This window comes from Oncorhynchus masou, chromosome 9, assembly GCF_036934945.1.
Source record: "Oncorhynchus masou masou isolate Uvic2021 chromosome 9, UVic_Omas_1.1, whole genome shotgun sequence".
NCBI classification, from domain to species: Eukaryota; Metazoa; Chordata; class Actinopteri; order Salmoniformes; family Salmonidae; genus Oncorhynchus; species Oncorhynchus masou.
Genome location: NC_088220.1, coordinates 760361 through 774500, shown reverse-complemented (window position 1 = coordinate 774500; position 14140 = coordinate 760361). Strand labels below are relative to the sequence as shown.

The window sequence follows — 14140 nt, the reverse complement described above, 5'->3', positions numbered from 1 at the left end:
GGATCTCATCTCGGTACCTAATGGCAGTCAGGCTACCTCTGGCGAGCACATGGAGGGCTGTGCGGCCCCCCAAAGAAATGCCACCCCACACCATGACTGACCCACCGCCAAACCGGTCATGCTGGAGGATGTTGCAGGCAGCAGAACGTTCTCCACGGCGTCTCCAGACTCTGTCACATGTGCTCAGTGTGAACCTGCTTTCATCTGAAGAGCACAGGGCGCCAGTGGCGAATTTGCCAATCTTGGTGTTCTCTGGCAAATGCCAAACGTCCTGCACGGTGTTGGGCTGTAAGCACAACCCCCAACTGTGGACGTCGGGCCCTCATACCACCCTCATGGAGTCTGTTTCTGACCGTTTGAGCAGACACGTGCACATTTGTGGCCTGCTGGAGGTCATTTTGCAGGGCTCTGGCAGTGCTCCTCCTGTTCCTCCTTGCACAAAGGCGGAGGTAGCGGTCCTGCTGCTGGGTTGTTGTATCCTACGGCCTCCTCAACGTCTCCTGATGTACTGGCCTGTCTCCTGGTAGCGCCTCCATGCTCTGGACGCTACGCTGACAGACACAGCAAACCTTCTTGCCAAGGCTCGCATTGATGTGCCATTCTGGATGAGCTGCACTACCTGAGCCACTTGTGTGGTTTGGAGACTCCGTCTCATGCTACCACTAGAGTGAAAGCACCGCCAGCATTCAAAAGTGACCAAAACATCAGCCAGGAAGCATAGGAACTGAGAAGTGGTCTGTGGTCACCACCTGCAGAACCACTCCTTTATTGGGGGTGTCTTGCTAATTGCCTATAATTTCCACCTTCAATCAGTGTTGCTTCCTAAGTGGACAGTTTGATTTCACAGAAGTGTGATTGACTTGGAGTTACAATTGTGTTGTTTAAGTGCTTCCTTTATTTTGTTGAGCAGTGTATATAGAACCACTACATAGAGGACTGGGTTAACTACATAGAACCACTACATAGAGGACTGGGCTAACTATATAGAACCACTACATAGAGGACTGGGTTAACTACATAGAACCACTACATAGAGGACTGGGTTAACTACATAGAACCACTACATAGAGGACTGGGCTAACTATATAGAACCACTACATAGAGGACTGGGTTAACTACATAGAACCACTACATAGAGGACTGGGTTAACTACATAGAACCACTACATAGAACCACTACATAGAGGACTGACAGGCCAGTGTGTGTGTGTGTGTGTGTGTGTGTGTGTGTGGTACCTCCAGCTGAGGGTTGGACATAGAGGCCAGTGAGGCAACGTTGAAGGGGAAGTAGCTGTTAGCTCCTCCCATGTCCATCTGTCCTCCGTACGCTCCATGGTTCACACGCAGAGACAGACCCTGGGACAGAGACAGAGAGGGTTATAGAGACACGCAGAGACAGACCCTGGGACAGAGACAGAGAAGGTTATAGAGACACGCAGAGACAGACCCTGGGACAGAGACAGAGAAGGTTATAGAGACACACAGAGACAGACCCTGGGACAGAGACAGAGAAGGTTATAGAGACACACAGAGACAGACCCTGGGACAGAGACAGAGAGGGTTATAGAGACACACAGAGACAGACCCTGGGACAGAGACAGAGAGGGTTATAGAGACACACAGAGACAGACCCTGGGACAGAGACAGAGAGGGTTATAGAGACACACAGAGACAGACCCTGGGTCAGAGACAGACCCTGGGACAGAGACAGAGAGGGTTATAGAGACACACAGAGACAGACCCTGGGACAGAGACAGAGAGGGTTATAGAGACACACAGAGACAGACCCTGGGACAGAGACAGACCCTGGGACAGAGACAGAGAGGGTTATAGAGACACACAGAGACAGACCCTGGGACAGAGACAGAGAGGGTTATAGAGACACGCAGAGACAGACCCTGGGACAGAGACAGAGAGGGTTATAGAGACACACAGAGACAGACCCTGGGACAGAGACAGAGAGGGTTATAGAGACACGCAGAGACAGACCCTGGGACAGAGACAGAGAAGGTTATAGAGACACACAGAGACAGACCCTGGGACAGAGACAGAGAGGGTTATAGAGACACACAGAGACAGATAGAGACACACAGAGACAGACCCTGGGACAGAGACAGACCCTGGGACAGAGACAGACCCTGGGACAGAGACAGACCCTGGGACAGAGACAGAGAGGGTTATAGAGACACACAGAGACAGACCCTGGGACAGAGACAGAGAGGGTTATAGAGACACACAGAGACAGACCCTGGGACAGAGACAGAGAGGGTTATAGAGACACACAGAGACAGACCCTGGGACAGAGACAGAGAGGGTTATAGAGACACACAGAGACAGACCCTGGGACAGAGACAGAGAGGGTTATAGAGACACACAGAGACAGACCCTGGGACAGAGACAGAGAGGGTTATAGAGACACACAGAGACAGACCCTGGGACAGAGACAGAGAGGGTTATAGAGACACACAGAGACAGACCCTGGGACAGAGACAGAGAGGGTTATAGAGACACACAGAGACAGACCCTGGGACAGAGACAGAGAGGGTTATAGAGACACACAGAGACAGACCCTGGGACAGAGACAGAGAGGGTTATAGAGACACACAGAGACAGACCCTGGGACAGAGACAGAGAGGGTTATAGAGACACACAGAGACAGACCCTGGGACAGAGACAGAGAGGGTTATAGAGACACACAGAGACAGACCCTGGGACAGAGACAGAGAGGGTTATAGAGACACACAGAGACAGACCCTGGGACAGAGACAGAGAGGGTTATAGAGACACACAGAGACAGACCCTGGGACAGAGACAGAGAGGGTTATAGAGACACACAGAGACAGACCCTGGGACAGAGACAGAGAGGGTTATAGAGACACACAGAGACAGACCCTGGGACAGAGACAGAGAGGGTTATAGAGACACACAGAGACAGACCCTGGGACAGAGACAGAGAGGGTTATAGAGACACACAGAGACAGACCCTGGGACAGAGACAGAGAGGGTTATAGAGACACACAGAGACAGACCCTGGGACAGAGACAGAGAGGGTTATAGAGACACACAGAGACAGACCCTGGGACAGAGACAGAGACACACAGAGACAGACCCTGGGACAGAGACAGAGAGGGTTATAGAGACACACAGAGACAGACCCTGGGACAGAGACAGAGAGGGTTATAGAGACACACAGAGACAGACCCTGGGACAGAGACAGAGAGGGTTATAGAGACACACAGAGACAGACCCTGGGACAGAGACAGAGAGGGTTATAGAGACACACAGAGACAGACCCTGGGACAGAGACAGACCCTGGGACAGAGACAGAGAGGGTTATAGAGACACACAGAGACAGACCCTGGGTCAGAGACAGACCCTGGGACAGAGACAGAGAGGGTTATAGAGACACACAGAGACAGACCCTGGGACAGAGACAGAGAGGGTTATAGAGACACGCAGAGACAGACCCTGGGACAGAGACAGAGAGGGTTATAGAGACACGCAGAGACAGACCCTGGGTCAGAGACAGACCCTGGGACAGAGACAGGCCCTGGGACAGAGACAGACCCTGGGTCAGAGACAGACCCTGGGACAGAGACAGGCCCTGGGACAGAGACAGGCCCTGGGACAGAGACAGGCCCTGGGACAGAGACAGGCCCTGGGACAGAGACAGGCCCTGGGTCAGAGACAGGCCCTGGGACAGAGACAGGCCCTGGGTCAGAGACAGACCCTGGGTCAGAGACAGGGAGGGTTATAGAGACACACAGAGACAGACCCTGGGACAGAGACAGGCCCTGGGACAGAGACAGGCCCTGGGACAGAGACAGGCCCTGGGACAGAGACAGGCCCTGGGACAGAGACAGGCCCTGGGACAGAGACAGGCCCTGGGACAGAGACAGACCCTGGGTCAGAGACAGGCCCTGGGACAGAGACAGGCCCTGGGACAGAGACAGGCCCTGGGACAGAGACAGACCCTGGGTCAGAGACAGGGAGGGTTATAGAGACACACAGAGACAGGCCCTGGGACAGAGACAGGCCCTGGGACAGAGACAGGCCCTGGGACAGAGACAGGCCCTGGGACAGAGACAGGCCCTGGGACAGAGACAGGCCCTGGGACAGAGACAGGCCCTGGGACAGAGACAGACCCTGGGAGCACCCCCCTATCACATCGACGGGGCCGCATTGGAGGTCAAAAGCTTCGAGGTCTGTCTGACTGTACCTTCTTCTCCGCCTCGTACTCGGCCCAGGCTGCTTTGCGGTCCTCCTCGCTGAGAGCCTCCTCTTCCTTGTGATCCAGCAGGGAGTCATGTTCATGATAGCCCACAATCTGCTCCTTATTGCTGTGGAGCAGCTCAGCTAGGAAGGGGTCCTACAGGAGAGAATTTACAGCATGGTTAGGTTAAGGTCAGGTGAAAGTCAGGTTAAGGTTAGGTTAAGGTTAGGTTGAGGTCAGGTTAAGGTCAGGTGAAAGTCAGGTTAAGGTTAGGTTAAGGTCAGGTTGAGGTCAGGTGAAGGTCAGGTGAAGGTCAGGTGAAGGTCTGGTTAGGTTAAGGTCAGGTTGAGGTCAGGTTAAGGTCAGGTTAGGTTAAGGTTATGTTAAGGTCAGGGAGTCAGGTTAAGGTCACCTTAAGGTTAAGGTTAGGGAGTCAGGTTAAGGTCACCTTAAGGTTAAGGTTTGGTTAGAGTCAGGTTAAGGTCAGTGAGTCATGATAGCCCACAATCGGTCCCTTATTGCTGTGGTCCTACAGCAGAGATGGAGCAGTCGGCTAAGACACACACACACACACACACACACACACACACACACACACACACACACACACACACACACACACACACACACACACACACACACACACACACACACACACACACACACACACACACACACACACACACACACACACAGCCCCAGCTCTTTTTTTTTTACACCAATCAAAACCCTAAAAGTGGGAAAATAAAATCTGTTAATATAATCAGAGAATAAAATCCAACAGCTGGTTTGAGTGTTCTCCAGAGTGGAACAGCTGGAGGGGAGGGGGGGGGAAGTGGACATGTTCAGGGGCGTTCATGAGACTTCAGTTTCCGTGGCAACACTGTTATTGAAAATAATACCTGAGTAAATGTGACAAGCTCCAGTCAAGACAGTAGAGCCTGTCAGTCAAGACAGTAGAGCCTGTCAGTCAAGACAGTAGAGCCTGTCAGTCAAGACAGTAGAGCCTGTCAGTCAAGACAGTAGAGCCTGTCAGTCAAGACAGTAGAGCCTGTCAGTCAAGACAGTAGAGCCTGTCAGTCAGACAGTAGAGCCTGTCAGTCAAGACAGTAGAGCCTGTCAGTCAGACAGTAGAGCCTGTCAGTCAGACAGTAGAGCCTGTCAGTCAAGACAGTAGAGCCTGTCAGTCAAGACAGTAGAGCCTGTCAGAGTGTGTGTGTGTTGGGGCTTCTCCCGTGTCTGGGGTTAGTGGGGCCCATGGCTGCTCCCTCTGTCAAGAGGAAACAAGCTGCTTCCTTGGCCCAAAGGGCTCTGGTCTAAAGTAGTGCACTACATAGGGAATAGGGCCTAAAGTAGTGCACTACATAGGGAATAGGGTCTAAAGTAGTGCACTACATAGGGCATAGGGTCTAAAGTAATGCACTACATAGGTAATAGGGTCTAAAGTAGTGCACTACATAGGGCATAGGGTCTAAAGTAATGCACTACATAGGTAATAGGGTCTAAAGTAGTGCACTACATAGGGCATAGGGTCTAAAGTAGTGCACTACATAGGGCACAGGATCTAAAGTAGTGCACTACATAGGGCATAGGGTCTAAAGTAGTGCACTACATAGGGAATAGGGTCTAAAGTAGTGCACTAAATAGGGAATAGGGTCTAAAGTAGTGCACTAAATAGGTAATAGGGTCTAATGTAGTGCATTACATAGGGAATAGTTTGCCATTTGGGAGACAGAAATGAATATCTTAAAGAGGGATGGAGTAATTACACCATCAGGTAGACTGACGGAGGGAGACAAGAAAAACAACTGGGGTGGAGAGGGTGAGAGAGAGGGTGAGGAAGAGAGAGAGGGTGAGGAAGAGAGAGAGGGTGAGGAACAGAGAGAGGGTGAGGAACAGAGAGAGGGTGAGGAACAGAGAGGGGGTGAGGAACAGAGAGGGGGTGAGGAACAGAGAGGGGGTGAGGAACAGAGAGAGGGTGAGGAACAGAGAGGGTGAGGAGAAGAGAGGGTGAGGAGAAGAGAGGGTGAGGAGAAGAGAGGGTGAGGAGAAGAGAGGGTGAGGAAGAGAGAGAGGGTGAGGAAGAGAGAGAGGGTGAGGAAGAGAGAGAGGGTGAGGAAGAGAGAGAGGGTGAGGAGAAGAGAGGGTGAGGAGAAGAGAGGGTGAGGAAGAGAGAGAGAGAGAGCTGTCCCTGAACCCAGCAGAACTAACAGCTGTCCCTAAACCCAGCAGAACTAACAGCTGTCCCTGAACCCAGCAGAACTAACAGCTGTCCCTGAACCCAGCAGAACTAACAGCTGTCCCTGAACCCAGCAGAACTGGCAGCTGTCCCTGAACCCAGCAGAACTAACAGCTGTCCCTGAACCCAGCAGAACTAACAGCTGTCCCTGAACCCAGCAGAACTGACAGCTGTACTGAACCCAGCAGAACTAACAGCTGTCCCTGAACCCAGCAGAACTAACAGCTGTCCCTGAACCCAGCAGAACTAACAGCTGTACTGAACCCAGCAGAACTAACAGCTGTCCCTGAACCCAGCAGAACTAACAGCTGTCCCTGAACCCAGCAGAACTAACAGCTGTCCCTGAACCCAGCAGAACTAACAGCTGTACTGAACCCAGCAGAACTAACAGCTGTCCCTAAACCCAGCAGAACTAACAGCTGTCCCTGAACCCAGCAGAACTAACAGCTGTCCCTAAACCCAGCAGAACTAACAGCTGTCCCTGAACCCAGCAGAACTGGCAGCTGTCCCTGAACCCAGCAGAACTAACAGCTGTCCCTGAACCCAGCAGAACTAACAGCTGTCCCTGAACCCAGCAGAACTAACAGCTGTCCCTGAACCCAGCAGAACTGACAGCTGTACTGAACCCAGCAGAACTAACAGCTGTCCCTGAACCCAGCAGAACTAACAGCTGTCCCTGAACCCAGCAGAACTGGCAGCTGTCCCTGAACCCAGCAGAACTAACAGCTGTCCCTGAACCCAGCAGAACTAACAGCTGTCCCTGAACCCAGCAGAACTAACAGCTGTCCCTGAACCCAGCAGAACTAACAGCTGTCCCTGAAGCCAGCAGAACTAACAGCTGTCCCTGAAGCCAGCAGAACTAACAGCTGTACTGAACCCAGCAGAACTAACAGCTGTACTAGTCTGTGGCCAGAACAGAGCAGGTCATCTGGTTTAAGAGGTGGTCAGCTAGACATCTTTAATAGTGGGCAGTAAACCCTGTCATATAAACATCACTGGGTTTAGATGGCTTGTTAAACATCAATACACATCCCACACTCTTTCTTCTACAACCAACACTTCCTCCTCTCCAACAGACTCATCCACCTCTCCTCTCCAACAGACTCACCCACCTCTCCTCTCCAACAGACTCACCCACCTCTCCTCTCCAACAGACTCATCCAACTCTCCTCTCCAACAGACTCATCCACCTCTCCTCTCCAACAGACTCATCCACCTCTCCTCTCCGACAGACTCACCCACCTCTCCTCTCCGACAGACTCACCCACCTCTCCTCTCCGACAGACTCACCCACCTCTCCTCTCCGACAGACTCACCCACCTCTCCTCTCCGACAGATCTCTCCAACAGACTCATCCACCTCTCCTCTCCGACAGACTCACCCACCTCTCCTCTCCGACAGACTCACCCACCTCTCCTCTCCGACAGACTCACCCACCTCTCCTCTCCAACAGACTCACCCATCTCTCCAACAGACTCACCCATCTCTCCAACAGACTCACCCATCTCTCCAACAGATTCATCCATCTCTCTAAAAGATTCATCCATCTCTCTAAAATATTCATCCATCTCTCTAAAAGATTCATCCATCTCTCTAAAAGATTCATCCATCTATTTGGAAAAGGCAGTAAACAGATTAATGTCGGAGCAGCTGTGTTGTGCTGTTAGACAGCCTCTCTAAAGGCTGTGCTGAGATCATTAAAACGGCATGGTGGGGCCCTCGGGGGCCAAACCAGCCTGTCACACAGCACCTGCACCCATGGGAGGAGAGGAAACAATGGAACGAGACAGAGAGAGCTGGAGGGTGGACGCAGGCCGGACAGACCGAGGGAGGGATAACAACAGGGTTTATGACATCTCTAAAGATCAAAGGCAGCTGGCTGCACACTAACCTGTTACACACACACACAGTATTCCAGGGTACATTTGCACAGAGGGAGCAGGTTAACAGAGAGCATCTTGGCATTTAAAGGTTATTTGGTTCATCGTTGTTCCAGTGAAGGATATTGCGGTGTGTCTATAATGAGAGGGTTTAAACACAGTAACGAGGGTTGGACCTGTTCCTCTGCAGGGGCTCGGTGGGCAGGGGGCCAGATGGGCCCCCTACACAGATTTATGAGAGTGTGCCAGGTGAGCGTGCACACACACACACACAACCGTGATTTCTCCAAACAACCAGTGACAATGGTTCCTCGTTGTTAGTCACATCCCATCGTCCTGGGACAGAAGTGACATACATCTATGGTACCGACGCCTGTCCTGGAGAGATTATACCCCCCAGCCATCCCATCCAGCCTCCGTACCTTGGGCAGCATAGGCGTGGTCCTCTTGCTCTTCTTGCCAGTGGGATCATCCAGAAGGTCAGGTTCAAAGGCGTAGAGCTCCGTCAGCTCATTCATGGTGAAATGTCTCTCTATCTGCTGTTGATCCACCACTCGGAAGGACAGAGACTGTTTAGCCACCTGGCGGTCATAGATCTTCTCTTCCATAGTACCCTGAGAGGGAAAGAGGACAGGTCAGAGGACAGGTTTACATCTATAGTACCCTGAGAGGGGAAGAGGACAGGTTTACATCTATAGTACCCTGAGAGGGGAAGAGGACAGGTTTACATCTATAGTACCCTGAGAGGGAAAGGGGACAGGTTTACATCTATAGTACCCTGAGAGGAGAAGAGGACAGGTTTACATCTATAGTACCCTGAGAGGAGAAGAGGACAGGTCAGAGGACAGGTTTACATCTATAGTACCCTGAGAGGGAAAGAGGACAGGTTTACATCTATAGTACCCTGAGAGGGAAAGAGGACAGGTCAGAGGACAGGTTTACATCTATAGTACCCTGAGAGGGAAAGAGGACAGGTTTACATCTATAGTACCCTGAGAGGGAAAGAGGACAGGTCAGAGGGCAGGTTTACATCTATAGTACCCTGAGAGGGAAAGAGGACAGGTCATAGGACAGGATTACATCTATAGTACCCTGAGAGGGGAAGAGGACAGGTTTACATCTATAGTACGTGAGAGGGAAAGAGGACAGGTTTACATCTATAGTACCCTGAGAGGGAAAGAGGACAGGTTTACATCTATAGTACCCTGAGAGGAGAAGAGGACAGGTTTACATCTATAGTACCCTGAGAGGGAAAGAGGACAGGTTTACATCTATAGTACCCTGAGAGGGAAAGAGGACAGGTTTACATCTATAGTACGTGAGAGGGAAAGAGGACAGGTTTACATCTATAGTACCCTGAGAGGAGAAGAGGACAGGTCAGAGGACAGGTTTACATCTATAGTACCCTGAGAGGGAAAGAGGACAGGTTTACATCTATAGTACCCTGAGAGGGGAAGAGGACAGGTCAGAGGACAGGTTTACATCTATAGTACCCTGAGAGGGAAAGAGGACAGGTTTACATCTATAGTACCCTGAGAGGAGAAGAGGACAGGTCAGAGGACAGGTTTACATCTATAGTACCCTGAGAAGGGAAGAGGACAGGTTTACATCTATAGTACCCTGAGAGGAGAAGAGGACCGGTCAGAGGACAGGTTTACATCTATAGTACCCTGAGAGGGGAAGAGGACAGGTTTACATCTATAGTACCCTGAGAGGAGAAGAGGACAGGTCAGAGGACAGGTTTACATCTATAGTACCCTGAGAGGGGAAGAGGACCGGTCAGAGGACAGGTTTACATCTATAGTACCCTGAGAGGGGAAGAGGACCGGTCAGAGGACAGGTTTACATCTATAGTACCCTAAGAGGGGAAGAGGACAGGTCAGAGGACAGGTTTACATCTATAGTACCCTGAGAGGGAAAGAGGACAGGTTTACATCTATAGTACCCTGAGAGGGGAAGAGGACCGGTCAGAGGACAGGTTTACATCTATAGTACCCTGAGAGGAGAAGAGGACAGGTTTACATCTATAGTACCCTGAGAGGGAAAGAGGACAGGTCAGAGGACAGGTTTACATCTATAGTACCCTGAGAGGGGAAGAGGACAGGTTTACATCTATAGTACCCTGAGAGGGGAAGAGGACAGGTTTACATCTATAGTACCCTGAGAGGAGAAGAGGACTGGTCAGAGGACAGGTTTACATCTATAGTACCCTGGGAGGAGAAGAGGACAGGTTCACATCTATAGTACCCTGAGAGGAGAAGAGGACAGGTTTACATCTATAGTACCCTGAGAGGAGAAGAGGACTGGTCAGAGGACAGGTTTACATCTATAGTACCCTGGGAGGAGAAGAGGACAGGTTCACATCTATAGTACCCTGAGAGGAGAAGAGGACAGGTCAGAGGACAGGTTTACATCTATAGTACCCTGAGAGGGAAAGAGGACCGGTCAGAGGACAGGTTTACATCTATAGTACCCTGAGAGGGGAAGAGGACAGGTCAGAGGACAGGTTTACATCTATAGTACCCTGAGAGGGGAAGAGGACAGGTTTACATCTATAGTACCCTGAGAGGAGAAGAGGACAGGTCAGAGGACAGGTTTACATCTATAGTACCCTGAGAGGGAAAGAGGACCGGTCAGAGGACAGGTTTACATCTATAGTACCCTGAGAGGAGAAGAGGACAGGTTTACATCTATAGTACCCTGAGAGGGAAAGAGGACAGGTCAGAGGACAGGTTTACATCTATAGTACCCTGAGAGGGAAAGAGGACAGGTTTACATCTATAGTACCCTGAGAGGGGAAAAGGACAGGTTTACATCTATAGTACCCTGAGAGGAGAAGAGGACAGGTCAGAGGACAGGTTTACATCTATAGTACCCTGAGAGGGAAAGAGGACAGGTTTACATCTATAGTACCCTGAGAGGAGAAGAGGACCGGTCAGAGGACAGGTTTACATCTATAGTACCCTGAGAGGAGAAGAGGACAGGTCAGAGGACAGGTTTACATCTATAGTACCCTGAGAGGGAAAGAGGACCGGTCAGAGGACAGGTTTACATCTATAGTACCCTGAGAGGAGAAGAGGACCGGTCAGAGGACAGGTTTACATCTATAGTACCCTGAGAGGGGAAGAGGACAGGTCAGAGGACAGGTTTACATCTATAGTACCCTGACCCCACTACGTCACTGTCCAGCTACACACGCCACTACATCACTAACTGTCCAGCTACACACGCCACTACGTCACTAACTGTCCAGCTACACACGCCACTACGTCACTAACTGTCCAGCTACACACGCCACTACGTCACTGTCCAGCTACACACGCCACTACGTCACTGTCCAGCTACACACGCCACTACGTCACTGTCCAGCTACACACACCACTATGTCACTGTCCAGCTACACACGCCACTACGTCACTAACTGTCCAGCTACACACGCCACTACGTCACTAACTGTCCAGCTACACACGCCACTACGTCACTAACTGTCCAGCTACACACGCCACCACGTCACTAACTGTCCAGCTACACACGTCACCACGTCACTAACTGTCCAGCTACACATGCCACCACATCACTAAATGTCCAGCTACACACGCCACTACGTCACTGTCCAGCTACACATGCCACCACATCACTAACTGTCCAGCTACACACGCCACTACGTCACTGTTCAGCTACACACGCCACTATGTCACTAACTGTCCAGCTACACACGCCACTATGTCACTAACTGTCCAGCGACACACGCCACTACGTCACTAACTGTCCAGCTACACACGCCACTGTCCAGCTACACACGCCTCTACGCCACTGTCCAGCTAAACACGCCTCTACGCCACTGTCCAGCTACACACACCACTACGTCACTAACTGTCCAGCTACACACGCCACTACGTCACTAACAGTCCAGTTAAACACGCCACTATGACACTAACTGTCCAGCTACACACGCCACTAACTGTCCACCTACACACGCCACTAACTGTCCACCTACACACGCCACTAACTGTCCAGCTACACACGCCACTACGTCACTAACTGCCCAGCTACACATGACACTACGTCACTAACTGTCCAGCTACACACGACACTAACTGTCCAGCTACACACGCCACTACGTCACTAACTGCCCAGCTACACGACACTACGTCACTAAATGTCCAGCTACACACGCCACTAACTGTCCAGCTACACACGCCACTAACTGTCCAGCTACACACGCCACTACGTCATCAACTGTCCAGCTACACACGCAACTACGCCACCAACTGTCCAGCTACACACGACACGACGTCACTAACTGTCCAGCTACACACTCCACTAACTGTCCAGCTACACACGCCACTACGTCACTAACTGTCCAGCTACACACGACACTACGTCACTAACTGTCCAGCTACACACGCCACTATGTCACTAACTGTCCAGCTACACACAACACTAACTGTCCAGCTACACACGCCACTAACTGTCCAGCTACACACGCCACTAACTGTCCAGCTACACACGCCACTAACTGTCCAGCTACACACGCCACTAACTGTCCAGCTACACACGCCACTAACTGTCCAGCTACACACGACACTACGTCACTAACTGTCCAGCTACACACGCAACTACGCCACCAACTGTCCAGCTACACACGACACTACGTCACTAACTGTCCAGCTACACATGACACTAACTGTCCAGCTACACACGCCACTACGTCACTAACTGTCCAGCTACACACGACAATACGTCACTAACTGTCCAGCTACACACGCCACTATGTCACTAACTGTCCAGCTACACACGCCACCAACTGTCCAGCAACAATACACATTTTCTAACTATGGAGTTCCTACTTTGTTGTCCTGGATATTGTCTGAACTCTGCTGGGTATTACGTGACTGACTGACTGGCTGGCTGGCTGGTTGACTGACTGGCTGGCTGGCTGGCTGGCTGGTTGGCTGGCTGGCTGGCTGGCTGGTTGACTGACTGACTGACTGGCTGACTGACTGGCTGGCTGGCTGGCTGGCTGACTAACTGGCTGGTTGACTGACTGACTGGCTGGCTGGCTGACTGACTGACTGGCTGGTTGACTGACTGACTGACTGACTGACTGGCTGGCTGGCTGGCTGGCTGACTGACTGGTTGACTGGCTGGCTGACTGGTTGACTGACTGACTGACTGACTGACTGGTTGACTGACTGGCTGGCTGGCTGGCTGGTTACCTGAGCCAGGAATCGGTAAACGTAGCAGGTCTTGAGCTGTCCGAAGCGGTAGAGCCTGAAGATACTCTGGATGTCGTACGACGGGTTCCAGGACGCGTCGAAGATGATGACCCTGTTAGCTCCTATCAGGTTGATGCCCAGAGAACCAGCCCTGGTCGAGATCAGGAACAACCGCCCTCTACAGAGGGAGAGAAGGAGGAGAGGTAGAGAGGGAGGAGAGGTAGAGAGGGAGGAGAGGTAGAGAGGTAGAGAGGGAGGAGAGGGAGGAGAGGGAGAGAGGGGTGTAGTAGAGGTGTGGAGAGAGGGGTGTAGTAGAGGTGTGGAGAGAGGGGTGTAGTAGAGGTGTGGAGAGAGGGGTGTAGTAGAGGTGTGGAGAGAGGGGTGTAGTAGAGGTGTGGAGAGAGGGGTGTAGTAGAGGTGTGGAGAGAGGGGTGTAGTAGAGGTGTGGCGAGAGGGGTGTAGTAGAGGTGTGGAGAGAGGGGTGTAGTAGAGGTGTGGAGAGAGGGGTGTAGTAGAGGTGTGGAGCGAGGGGTGTAGTAGAGGTGTGGAGCGAGGGGTGTAGTAGAGGTGTGGAGCGAGGGGTGTAGTAG

The 14140-nt window shown here is 51.7% G+C and overlaps 1 protein-coding gene across 1 annotated transcript in view; it reads right to left on the bottom strand.

Moving 5' to 3' along the window:
- The window catches only part of LOC135545385 (transcriptional regulator ATRX-like), a 101905-nt gene that overhangs the window by 5466 nt on the left and 82299 nt on the right, over nt 1–14140 (bottom strand). The window contains 4 exon segments of the mRNA XM_064972992.1: nt 1236–1355; nt 4219–4368; nt 8754–8945; nt 13551–13728. Coding sequence (XP_064829064.1) covers nt 1236–1355; nt 4219–4368; nt 8754–8945; nt 13551–13728 — 640 coding nt within the window.